The following is a 13,949-nucleotide window of genomic DNA, read 5'->3' on the forward strand; positions in this document are numbered from 1 at the left end:
TGAATAAGGTGGCGTTCACGCAAATATTGAGCTTGAATATCCGAAGTTTTTCATAACAACCTTCGATATTTTGAAGCAATATGCATGAAGCATTTAAAACGCTGTCATAAATAAAGAAGTGTACAGCTGTACACTCGGTACAGCTGTAACGATAAATACAGTTGTCAAGATAGTAAACTTGGATCTGAGGTTTAACCGCCAACACCAATGAAACTTATATCCACACGACTTAGCTTTGCGGGTGTGGCACATCGCTTAAGCGTTAGGAATATGCTCGTCACAGCATCTCTGATAACCCCGCATGGGTTCGCAGATACCCGATACCCGACATAGACTGGTATCCGGACCAGAGTCTGTGGCATGCCAGATGATTAAGCTGTCCTAATGGATTTCTTTCCTCGGGATAAATCCTATCGTAGTTAAGCTATTTCATATTGTTGAAGTTCGGATATTTTCGGTGCATTATACTCATTTTTACACAATTATGAGAATGATATACAACTATTTCGGTGGACCTTCTTCGAACTCCAGGGGTTTGGTTGAACCATAGGTGTAGCCAAGGCTCCCCTTCGAATTGAAAAAATGTTTTAAAGCAATTTTGTGGCATTTGCGGTAAGACTTAAATTCATACGCCTTTTTGTCACAGTTTTGCTTTATTCTTGAACGTTTTACAGAAAATCGGACGCTTCCTGGTTTGCTATCAGTAATGCTTTCACCAAATGAGATAGATGGAAAGGCACGCGTAAATACCTTGGATAACTTCGACAGCAAAGTAAGTCTGAAAAGGTATTCTCCGAGATATTGTCAGATATCAGTCGCTACTTTGATCTGGCTTTGCTCGGAGCTGGCTGCGCTCTTGGTTCAACCCAAAATTATGAAACACCGTCGTAAAGTCAGAGCTAAATCTGTCTTTACGAGGCTCTGCGCAACACTTCGAATTGTCTTCCTGTGTGACTAAAGACCGTCAAAAAAAACGACATATTTAACATTTTAAATTTATTTTTCAAATAACATGTAACGTAGCATGTGGGTCTATATTACAATTTTGCACGCTTTAGTGGAATTACAACTAGTATGATACATAGGCAGGAAAATGTAGGCAGAGACTATGGAGGGGCTTGATTCCGAGACAATTGTTATTGGTACACTCGTGTCTTCCGATTGAGGGATTTGCTGTCAAAACTATTTTGAGGAACATATAAGTCTAAACTATCAACTTGAAGGCGAATGTTATTTTAAATTCTGGAGTAACTGTCTGAACAAAGCAGACTATACAAGCAGGATAGCATAATAAAAACTTGGCTGAGAGTGAACACTGGGAAAATTAAGAACTGAACTAGAAAAATGATGAACAATGAATAAATAAATTTGGAAACATTGCTGAGTTAATGAATTTTTTTTGATTTAGAAAATCAAGCGGTGAAACTAGGAAGAACGAGGAGTTTTTTGTAGCAGTTTTGCACCAAGCGCTGTAGCTTTGGTGCTCCTGAAATATGCGCACCAAGATGTCGCACAACCTGAATCCTAAGCAGTACACAATACTATATTCAGGTTGTGCGCCATCTTGGTGTCCATACTTCTGGAGGTCCGTGGCTCCTTTCCAACTGTTCTGTGGCCCTCGGTTGGAAACCACTGTAAAATGGAATATCCCAATCACTCAATTTGTCATGAATTCTCCATCAATGCCAAATATATCTTGAAATGGTAACCAACGGTTACCAACACCCTAACCACCAGGGAAATCGAGCAAAACTATACAAAACCACAAATAGAATAAAGAACAGAAACAAGGTAATATCTGGATGTCAATATTCGTGGGTATTTGTTTGGGGGCACATTAGGGGTACACACGTAAAGTCCCTTTACAGTTTCAATTTTGTTGAGCCAGTTCTCAATATATCTTTAACCAGGTTTGTTGTTTTTTCAATCAGTTATTTTCAAGTATTTCTACTTCATTTAATACATCTGTGAGGGCCAAAACAAGATATGGATTTGAAAAATTACCTTTAAATATTAAAAAACTTGAGACTTTTTAGACACTGTATATATCAAAAACAATGAATAATGTCGTATTTTAAATACATTCTGAAGCAATCGGATAGCCTAATATTCTGATTGCAGCCTTAGATAATATTTTCGAATGGAAATATTGAATGCATCAAATAATTTGACAACGAAATTTGTATGAATCGAAATGATAAAGAATAGTTCAGATCCAAGAGTTGATTGACAAAAATGTCCATGCCGAAACAAAATATTTCAGTTGCAGAAAACAAATTTAGCCAGAATTGATTAAAAAAATTTCCATCTGAAAATATTGTTCCGTAAAAGATTTTTCAAATTTGTGCATTTCTATAAAATTGAAAGCGAATTACCATTTTTAGACACGTTCAAATCTAGTTAGTCAAAGATGGAAAGAGTACTGATAGAAAAGTTGCAAACAAACACTTGTACATAAGCTATTTATAGGGTTATCCTTGCAAAAGTCATCGGTCGTGACTTAAAACAAGTCAAGACTGCAAGGAAACTGTTAGGAAATGCGAGAATCTACTGTGTCTATCCTTACGACAGAAACATCAGAAGATAATAACCGATAAAAGATTGCAAAATATGGATTAATATTAATATCTAAATAATTGGATTAGCATTTTGTACAATTTGTCACAGAATTTATTTGACTTAGCCCAAAGCAAGGTCACACTATGACAACTCCATGTCTCCTAAAAAAGAGGATGACGCAGATAGCCCAAGTACTTCAAGAGTCTTATTTCGCGATATATTCAATGTACTGTTCTGTTCGTCTGACCGAAGCCAGACTTTTTTGTACTACTAGTAGGGTCGAAACCAGCAAGCAAATTTCTATGTTTTTTAGTAATCCACCAACACAAATTTAAAAATGAAACATTAATGGTAGACGTGTCGTGAGTCGCCACACATATTAGAGATACATAAAAATTTCTGCCAACAGATATCTCATAAGATCACACTTGACATGTTGGTGCCCTGTCGCCTTAAATCCAAAAGTTCAACTTTTACTGATAGGTGATTTCCCAGTTATCATAAAAATATAGATTTGCTGTGACAAAAATGTCTCCATATTAATAAAGTACAAATGTTAAGAATAGAAGATTCATTAGTTGCCACTGACACATTTCAGAGGTACATATACTTTGTTGAGACAAAAAGGTCCCCCTCTATTTTTTAAATTTGAATATCACTGGAGAGAATTACATTTTATTCATCAGGGGTACGCATTGACTTGTTGAGACAGATACATAACCCTAACTAAGTTCAAACATTACTGGTAGTCATGAGCCACATTTAGATTGGTTGCAACAAAAATGTTCCCTAATTCAAAAGTCTAAATATTACTGAAAGAAGTCCCAAGTTACCACTTATAGGTTAGAGACACATATAGAGATGTCACCCTAATATTAAAGTTCGTATACTGTACTTCTGATGAAATGACCACAATTAGCTACAGATACATTAGGGGTACATATCATTTTGTTGCCAAAAAAATGTCACCTTAATATGATGATCATTATTGTAACAAAAATGTCTCCCTATTATTATAGTTTAAAGATTTCTGATAGAAGACTCACAAGTAACCCACCGGTATCGGTATGTCACCTTAATATAATTCCCTCTTTTGTTATAACAAAATGTCTCCCTAAGATTATAGTTTAAAGATTTCTGATAGAAGAATTACAAGTAACCCACCGGTACATTAGGGGTACATATACATTTTTTGCCAGAAAAATGTCACCTTAATATAATTTCTCCTTTTGTTATAACAAAATGTCTCCCTAATATTGATTGTTGAAATATTTCTGTTAGAAGAATTACCACTGACATATTAGGGCTACATATAGAGACCATTTGATAATATGAGATCAGTAACAAAATTACACTTGAACATATATGGTCCAGGGATAATTAAAACAATTGTACAATAGATTTAACATGTTACAACTATAAATACATGAGAGCATGAATTTCTAAAAGGGCACACTAATATTTATTTAATTATATGGGAACGTTCATTATTTCTGCGTGGGATAAAATATTACCTGAATGTGAAATATAATATTCTGGCTGCAATAATCATCCTAGTTTGAAAAAAAATTAGTTTTTTTTTTCACTTTTTTGAGTAAATTTAAATGCAAAATCACATTAAAATTAGTGTCCTCCCGTGAAAACACAGACAGGCGTAACATTTCCAGCAAGAAAATGAAAAACTGCAGAACTAGCCCCGTAATTTGAGTCCGATTTAAGATAAAATATATCCGAGTGTAATTCCGGTTACGAATGCCACTAGAAGGAAAATAATTATCATTCGTTTCTGCTGGGAGAGAAGATCTTGTCCGTCACCTGATGAACCTGGTTGACCCTGGAAAAGGTGAAACGAACTATAAATAACAGAAAGGAATTAAAATTTTTGGGGCTCCCGAAATATTCGTACCAAGACGGCGCACAACCTGAACATAGTATGTTTATCTGGTTAGGGTTTAGGTTGTGCGTCATCTTGGTACGTATACTTCCGAAGCGCCCAATTTTTTTTTTCATAAATGACATTTATCAACACCAACAAAATTTGAAGTAATATGGAATTTACAACATGGGACAAGCTAAGGAAGGTGTGTGCAACCTTTAATACATGAGGGCCAGATACAAATAAACTAGAATATCGGTTAGAAACCAAAGACTTATCGATCGAAAGTTAGGGGATCCCCCAAAACAGTGGTCTTACTCCATAGTGACACCGTGTGTCCCATCACTAATTAATTAATAACTCGCTAATTATAAGACATAATCCATCCAAAATCAATAGGCTTCTGGTCAGAGAGATGATAAATCCAAATGCAAAATTTGGAGCAGATTCAACCTCGCTTTCGTGAGATATCGCGTGCATCTAACAGACAAACAAACAGACAAATACTTATCAACATACCGATCTTAAGATCGATAAGTAATGAGCGGAAACTGCGAGCCGCACCTTTATTTAACATAGGTTTTCTAGTAGTAGCAAGCACAAAAAGTTTGGAGAGTCATTTTATGACATGCATTGTTCGCTTCTCACAAGCTACCAGTTAGGGGCATTGTAACATCAAAGGCTTGGATAATAAACTGGACGGGAGTGGAGTTCTAAACTCAAAAATAAAAGTTGCCAAACTGAGGGGTTGGCTTATATGATCATAACTCTTATCGCACTAAAGAGTTCGACAGTGCTAGCGAGGATAATTTTGAAGGATTTTGAAACACTTCTTACCGTTGTTAATTAAAGTAAAACATAAAAATATTGGTTGTATTTTTCATAAATCTCAAATTTTCATAAATTCAACGCTTTAAGGCCGTTTCAAGGGGTTGACTTATGTGCGAGGATATACATTACTCACTAAAAATTCCAACGAAAGAAGAAAAACTAAATGTCGACCAACCTTGAGTTGTTCGTTGACTTGTTTGAGCTTTGCGTTCTCTGATTGCAGTCGTTTGCATTCCTCCATGATCGACTGAAGTTCCGAGCCCGATTCTCCTCCCTGGGGGGTTCCCATGACGTCACTTGTGCTCGTTGGGGTCTGGGGAGTCTAAAAATAAAAAGTAGTATGTGGGAATTGTTTGGATTTTATGAGTATGTGAAAATTGCTTGTGTGTGAATTTTGAGCATGTGTTTGTGAATTGTTCATGTGTAAATATTTTGGTACTCCCGAAGTATGTGAACCAAGATAGCGAACACTGGAACGTAGTATGTGTACCAGGTTAGGGTTAGGCCATAATTTCAGGTACTAATACTACGGGAGTCACTTGTCTAGTCCCCAAACTCGTAATACAACTAAAATAAGAAAAATTGGATAAAATTATGGCCCAACCCTAACCTGGTACACATACTACGTTCCGGTGTCAGCCATCTTGGTTCACATACTACGGGAGCACCATTTTTTGTGCGTCTAATACAAGTGTATGTGTTATGTAGGTTATGTCTAATTTATTTGTATGTAAATTGTGTGTGTGTGTGTGTGCAATATCATGTGTTTTCTGAAATGCGCAGATGAAACATATGACATGAATATAGAAAATTATCATTTTCACTTTGAACAAATTAAGAAAATACGAACCTCTATAATAATATCCACAAGCTGCATTCGGATAAAATAAAATAATGTTTTGAAAAAATAATAACAAAGGTAATTTTGAATAGGGACGGGTAGCGGCCCGCAGACCGCGTCCAGCCCACCGAAGTGCATTTAGCCCATTTGTATCCGCTGAAATTGCGAGTTTCTATTAATATAGATTTCCGTTGAAAATATTGATGAAATAACGTCATAATCAACCCCGATTGTTACATTATGCTTCTCGTTATTATAAAAAAGCAATCACTTAGTAATCTTAACTCTTTGTTGCAGCAACCTTTGCAAGTACAGAAACAGCTTTTTGAAAAAGATTCTTAGATTCAATTGGCCCAAAAAACGAAACCAAAATCACCTTAATGAAGTTCTTAACGAGAATATTGGTTGGAGACCGAAGACTTATCGATCAAAAGTGAGGGGATCCCCTAAAACAGAAACTGCGGTTTCGACTCCTTCGCTCTTACTCCACAGCGACACCACGTGTCCCATCACTAATTAATTAATAACTCGCTAATTATACGACATAATTCATCCAAATCAATAGGCTTCTGGTCCGAGATATGATGAATGCACATGCAAAATTTGGAGCAGATTCAACCTCGCTTTCGTGAGATATCGCTTGTATCTAACAGACAAATTCCTATCGACATACTCACCGATCGAGATCGATAAGTAATAAAATAAAACAGGCAGGCTCACCTCCTCTGGCTGTTCAAAAACACATTTCAATTTCGAGTCCATCAGATCAGCTGGGGATGCTTCTTTCCACTGACAAAAAAATTAGGATTAGTTTAAATCAGGGGTGCAACAGGCGACCTGCGGGCTAGCAATCGACCCACCAAGCCATTCAGCGTGGCCCTTGTCAACACTCAGATTTTTCATCATGAAGCCTAAAATCATAATCAGACAGTTTGTAATATAACCTTATCAAGTAATGAAACCAGAAAGAGTCTTTTGGTGAAAGAAAATCAGTTTAGCGCCTAGCGCTGTGGCCCCCTTCCAACTACTCTACACTTGGGGGGAATGGATCCGGTTGAAAACCTGTCTGCTTGTCCAGAGTATGAAAAGGTCTCAAAAAATAATAATAGCTAAATCTCACCAAAGCCTCCAATAACCCCCCCATACCCACTGCTTCTAACAGAAAACTGCTATGACCACTTCAAATAACGGGAGCCAGAACTCTGAGAGTAAAGTGCTGCAAAAAATAAGAGTTAATTCTCACCAAAGCCTCCATATCATCAACAGCATCAGGTGCGAACATTGTTTGTACCATGAACTTGTGTTTGAGTAGTTCATTTGGATCAGAGTCAAACGGTTGAAGCATCACTGAAAGGTAAAGGAACATGAGAAATGAAAAATGTTCAAGCTACCAAAAATTTCTATAAATGATACAAAAAAGTTTTGTTTTTTCACATTTTGAAAAGAGGCCTCCCGACTCTCTCCCACCAAGCCATTCATTCAGTGTGGCTCACGTCGCCACTCAAAATTCACTCAATTTTCCTGTTCAGACATAAAATCCTAATCTGAGAGTTTATGTATAAAAAGGTGCTCGCACATGGGTTAATATACATGTTTTTGCTCTTGTCAATGCAATAAATGTTTTTTGCTGTTTCACTGTTTATTTTGAAGATTATGGCCCAGAACAAAAGTCGAAAAAACCACAAAAATTTCCATTTTGAATACATTCTGAAATAATTTTTTCGAATATGGAGTATTCAATGTATTTGAAAAAGGACCATGTAAAACAAATAAATTTGAAGAAAGTTTGAGAAAACCATTGTGATTAAAATCCTCTTTTCACATTGTCAGAATTGAAACTATGTTTTTTGTCTAATTAAATGTATTTGAAATGATAAATTATTTCAGATTTGGCCATCAATTCTGCTACTTTGAATACAGCATATTATACAAGCATATTTAATCAAAGAATTATCAATCAATACAGATCAATACCCGCAATCAATCGCCACCTGAAGTGACAATTTGTCTCAATATATTAATTACTTTGTCGCCTCTATTAATTAAACAAGAGGATATTCAAGGATATAGACGTGTAGGTCACGCACTTGTAAAATAGAGTTTGCCAAAAAGGTCAGAAGACTATATGTTATAAAAAGTGTTCCCATATCCTAGATAAGTATTCTCAGATGTCATAAAAAGTGTTCTCATAAATTAAATTAAAACAACTAAGGATTGGGTGGAGAATAAAAATAATAAATAACCTTCGTGTGGTTTTAACCATCGTTGTGTACTTTAAATTTGAAAAGCCAGTATGTCATAAAAAGTGTTCCCATAAATTAAAATAGCACAGCTAAGGATTTGGTGAAAAACGAAGCAAAAATAACAGCCATCTAATGGCTTCAACCATCTTTGAGTTCTGGAGATTTAAAAATCGGAAATTTGGGAAGAGGGTAACAGAAAAAGCAACATATAAATTTAGTGATTACTTCTGCTGCAATGAAAAAAAATTCTCTAACAATTGAACTTCTGTTCGAGTGCCCAAAAGTTCTAAAGTAATCTAAGAAACTTTGCACAGAATTAATGTTCTCTTTAGAATATGTTTCAAATACCCTGTTCCGAATATGTTCACGCCCCCCGATCAAAAATTGTCCTGGGTTATGTTTTGGGGTCAGCATTCTTTATTCAAAAAAATATACTTCCGAAATTTATCATTAAATATTCATGTGTTAGAAGTACTATATGAATATACCGTACTCAATTTTCATTACAATAAAATATTCTTGAAATGTATCGAAAAACAGCATTCGCCTTGGTATTAGTAGCTCTAGCAAAATCACAGGTTTTTGTCTAATTCTTGATTCATTGAACAACTGAATTGTGATGACACACTACGTTTGCCGTGTCATAAAAACATATATTGTGTCATCATAAATGAGTCAAACATGTGATTAAAGATTTGATGACATTTGCTTTACCGGGTGATAAAACAGCATTAAGCACTGTTTGAATAAACCCAACAATCATAAATGTGCCAAAATATTGGAATAAATCAAAATTAGTTATATCGCCAGAGTGAAACAAAAAAAACTCATTGTTCTGGGAAAGTCCGCCGCAAAAAATCTCTCTGCATGAATAATCGCCGCTAAAGCATTTTGCTGTAAAACAAGTATTTGTAAAAATAGCTAGGTTTATGAGGTACCTTTTTATTTAAAAAAGATTCGTTATTCAAGAGCATACCTTAACCCCATAAACCTAACTGCTTCTAACACAAATACTTGTTTTACAGCAAAATGCTTTTTTCCTATGCGGCTAAAATATCTGTGCTGAGATTTCCTACAACGAATTTTCGAACTCATGTCACATCTTTTAGAAAGGATGAATAAATCTTCTGCCATTATAGACCAGCGTGGTATGGATTTTAAAGCTGTATTTATTTTAATCACGGTAGCCTTAGGTCCATTAGTAGGTTCGGCTGTTAGAACAGGACAAACCAAAAATACTGGCATTCACTTGACTCAACTATCAGTTGAGGTTACGCAAGAATAACTACCTTTCCTAGCTCTATGCCTTTGTGGAAGTGGACCTGTATGTGTGTAACGCAAGGATGCTGTGGCAAGAATAAAGATGACTATACTATTTGATTCAAGAGTCTTGCTGTTTACTAACACAAATGTATTTCTGTAACGTTTCGTCTTACCGAGGCCAGACTTTCCTTAGACAAACATTTTTCAACTATGATAAGAAATGCGATGGCATGTACATGAATAGTGATTAGCAATAATTGGGTTTGTTTTCAATAGAGAGAAATTAAATCGTGTTTCTTATCATAGTTGAAAAATGCTTGTCTGAAGAATTCTGACCCCGGTAAGATGAAAGGTTACAGAAATACATCTGTGTTAGTATGCAGCAACTCTTGAATCACCTGACTATCCCCTAACACACTGTTTGAGAATCACCATCTATGAGTCTTCACTACTTTCCTACATTTTCAATTCAAACTCATTGCACAATCTATTCTCAATCAAGTCAAGCAAGACCAGATTAAAAGTATATTGCAGGGTGGTCCAAGGTTGTCGGCTCCGCGGGCCACCAAATTATTTTTGCATTGTTCGTGGGCCACAATAGTGCCAGGAATAGGTAAACAGTGCGATACAAAATGAACGCTTTTATTGTGCAAACACATAGTTATCAGACATAGCCATTCCAGGCTAATAGAATCCGCATTCGATTTTTTTCTATGATGCCTATGTTGTTAGCATATATTCCTGACCAAAAAGATAGAAAGCCAGATAATAATTTAGACAGCCAAGCACATCATTCAACTGCGCTAGTTTCCTCAGCTAGCTATAACACTAGTCAATTTAGTGACACTAGTGATGTAACAATATGTCAAAAGATTGATTAATTTTATCACGAAACAACACGAAATGCGATTTTCCTATGGGCGTAGAATTCTGGGTCGGAACCCCCTTTCAAAATGTATGAAAGAGCATTTTCCTGCATCATACAAAGCATTCTTCCAAAGCTTGAAACTCTTTTTAGATCTTCAGACTTGAACTCTTTGACCTCCACCGGGACTCGCCAGCCATTACTGTCTAACTTGGCAAATATTAATCTCAGACCCCCCTCCATCTTTGAAAATTCCTGGCCTGATTGGGTATTCTGTTTTTTGAAATGTTCAGAATCTATTGCAAATATCCGAGTAGGGTTTACATTCTTTCTGTCTTTGATTGTAAAATCCCCAAGTATTGCGTAATATACAGTTCTCGGGTGCAAAAAACCCTTTCAGAATATATTTGACATCCCATAATCAAAAAAATTATCAAAAAAACGATAAATTATGCATTTTTGTCATTATCATCCCCGGACTATATTTTTCAAACTATTAAATATTAGCTACCCTTGCTATTATTGACAATACAAACCTGATATATTGACAGTCGCTTGACTCTCCACGAACCCGCTGTTTGGTCGGACACAATATCGTCTTGGTGCGGTCGTTTTTACTTTGAAGCAAACTCGCTTCTCTGAAGGATTCGTTAGTTGTAATGTAGATGTCACAACATCTTTGAATGGCCCTGGATAGAAAGAGTGTTTGGTTATTTTTTTTCTATATTAATCTCTGAAAGCCGACAGGGCAGCTTAATCATACGGCACTTTGCAGTCTCTCATCCCCTCACCACTCCATGTCGGGTATGGGATTAGTTAGTTATTTGTTTCAGATGCATGGACTTGATGGTGGAGGAAGCTGTAACTGACCAGCGGTTACTTGAACCGCAACTCAATGGCTAGAAGTCCAGCAATTCTCTTGCAAATAATTATCCCCAAAGAATTCAAATCTGCAATCTAGCAGAAGGTAATCAGCAATACGATGGCAAGCCGTAAGACAATAATGCCACAAGAAGCTTATCTTTACTGATAATCAAGGATCTATTTTTTTACAAGGAAAAAGAAGATCCATTATTGATTAAATAGTCCTGACAAAAACTAAAAAACAATCTTTTATAGGTTTATGATATTCCTTCTAATGTCAGAATTTATGACATATCACAACAGCATTAACGTCATCTTAACGGGTGGAGAATATTCTGCCTAGTAATGCTCACCTTTGAATTTTATTTCTTGAGGAGGGTCGATCTTCAAAACTTGTGGTTGCTTTGAACGAGACATTTTGTTGGTTTTATTTATAAATGACTAGAACGTTATATATATAGAAGGCTCTGGAATGGAAAAGTATTCAAAATAAGAGGGCGATGCTCAAATATATATACATTAAAAAAATGACAGCAAAATACCAGTCAGATGTTAGGAGTATCGAATGTCATATTAAGATGTGTCAATGAAATTCTGAAATATGTAAAAAATAATATAGCGTTCCAGCGACATTTTCCATCTTCGGAAATTTAAAGCAATTGCACTATCATTTGCGGGAGAAATAAATTTTTCCACAGTAACAAGAAAATTGTTGCAAGGTAATTTAAAATAGTTCGTTTTAAGTATAACATCGGTAGAAAGAAATATAAAGAAAGATTGGATGATTTATCAAAAACGTGAAACTTTAGAAAAAAACAGTACAAAAATAACTGAACACGAAGAATACTTATAAAAAGTCTTCAAACCGAATGATTTCAGTACTAAGAGACGGAAAATGTCGCTGCAAGGCTACATCATTACACATGTTTGTGACATCGCATCCGACCGAATACGGCGACTGAACCTTTTCCGTGGATGGTCAATTTCCTGAAAAGCTCAGAAATAAATCCATTGAAAAATCTAGGTTTACTATATGACTTTCTATTTTAGGCGTTTTCTCGATGCTTAGCATAATGCGACACATCACTGAGCCAAATATTTGGTGCAGAGAATAGTGATTTTTCCATAACATACAATATAGTTAGAAACCAGAGTTACGAAAAACACCTTTCTGTGGCGAGGAGTCCAGCAATCCTCTCACACATAACTATCCCTGCTTTGGATTCAAATCTGCAAACTTACGCAGGGTAATCAGACGCGTGGGGGTGAGCGTATTCTCAAAGCTCAGCTCAATGCACCTCCCCACCACGCCAAATTTATGTATGGTGCAAGTCTCATCTATACTTTTCCCAACCAGGGTACATATTCTTTCCATTAATCGCTTTGTTAGGACGCAAAGGATGGCTCTTTTCTCTTTCAAGAAATTTTTTTATTATAAAATAGTGTGACTAGAACGCCTCCATTAAATTTCTAGAAGCTTTAGCAAATAGGAACTCATTGTTTGTCTCAATTTTGCTCCATTTCCAAATCAAAATCATTGAATATTCCATATTCTGATATTCAACATTAAATATTACTGTATTATTTCAGAACGAATTTGAAATAAGTTTAATACTGTACAGTAAGTCTTCTTGGCAAAATCTTATATTCTGTACATTTTAAACCCTTATCTACGGTTTTGTTTGCTCTCCTAATTTCATAATCATATTTATTTGTTTTTATCAACCATTTTATTGCTTGTTTTGCTGATTATAAAGTCAAAATAAACTTACACTTATATCGGTAAGGTAACTTAATTATTCCGGTTTCAGATTCAGATATATTATTTCTATCATGCTAGAATCAATACAAAAATTAAAGCACGAAAAACTGTCAAAGTGTATAATGCCAGTCATAAAAAATGTAATTATTGAATTATACACATACAGACATAAGAAATTCATACAAGTGAGAGATTCATGGCAATCGATAAAGGGTGGAGAAAGACTGTGACAGTCATCGGGTCAGCGACACCTGTTGGATGAAGTTTTAGAGAGACTGACGAAAAAAGTATACAAATTTTATCACTTAAAATTAACAGAAAAACAAAATCATGGTTTGAAAATTTTCGAATAGTTAGCTAACAACTACTGAACTAACTTAACAATTTAATGTTAACAATTTCTACTAAGATTTCGCTCATAAAATCTGAAAGTGCCGTAATACAGACATTGACTTTTGATATTACTGAATGTAGTAATATTGTCAATTCAATTTAGTGTCGATTTAAGGGTCTGGAGCCTAGATGCAGTAGATGACTTCAATCGGTCTTGCACACCGACCCGCACAAAGCAATAATCAATCACTTTGTTTTGTGGCAATAAATCTCTCTCTATCTGTCACAGATTTACGGTAGAAATTCTGCAGTTACAGAGGTTGTGGTACCGGTACCGTCTCGGTGCCGACAGTGTCTGTTCAGTCATATTGTCACTGGTACACGTTCGCAGATTTCAATTCGAAAGTATATATAACCACTAAAAACAAACAGTCCTCAAAAACAATTTATTCCCCTCAAAAACATGCAATTAAAAACTCAAATTACCAAAATCGCTAAATAAAGTCGTGAAA

At 35.6% G+C, this 13,949-nt stretch overlaps 1 protein-coding gene across 2 annotated transcripts; it reads right to left on the bottom strand.

The window, feature by feature from the left end:
• Positions 1 to 981: 981 nt before the first annotated feature.
• Positions 982 to 11,842, bottom strand: LOC120332415 (vesicle-associated membrane protein-associated protein A-like). Of its 2 annotated transcripts, XM_039399652.2 has the most exons (7): positions 11,696 to 11,842; positions 11,015 to 11,167; positions 7,351 to 7,454; positions 6,828 to 6,896; positions 6,117 to 6,137; positions 5,442 to 5,588; positions 982 to 4,393 (listed from the first exon to the last, which is right to left on the bottom strand). In XM_039399652.2, exons 1-7 carry the CDS (start codon positions 11,757 to 11,759, stop codon positions 4,274 to 4,276), a joined length of 678 nt encoding a protein of 225 aa, XP_039255586.2. In that variant the 5' UTR covers positions 11,760 to 11,842; the 3' UTR covers positions 982 to 4,273. The 2 variants fall into 2 exon arrangements, with proteins under 2 accessions (XP_039255586.2, XP_039255587.1); XM_039399653.2 differs by lacking the exon at positions 6,117 to 6,137.
• Positions 11,843 to 13,949: the final 2,107 nt, after the last annotated feature.

The sequence above is a fragment of the Styela clava genome, chromosome 13 (assembly GCF_964204865.1).
Source record: "Styela clava chromosome 13, kaStyClav1.hap1.2, whole genome shotgun sequence".
In the NCBI taxonomy this organism is placed as follows: Eukaryota; Metazoa; Chordata; class Ascidiacea; order Stolidobranchia; family Styelidae; genus Styela; species Styela clava.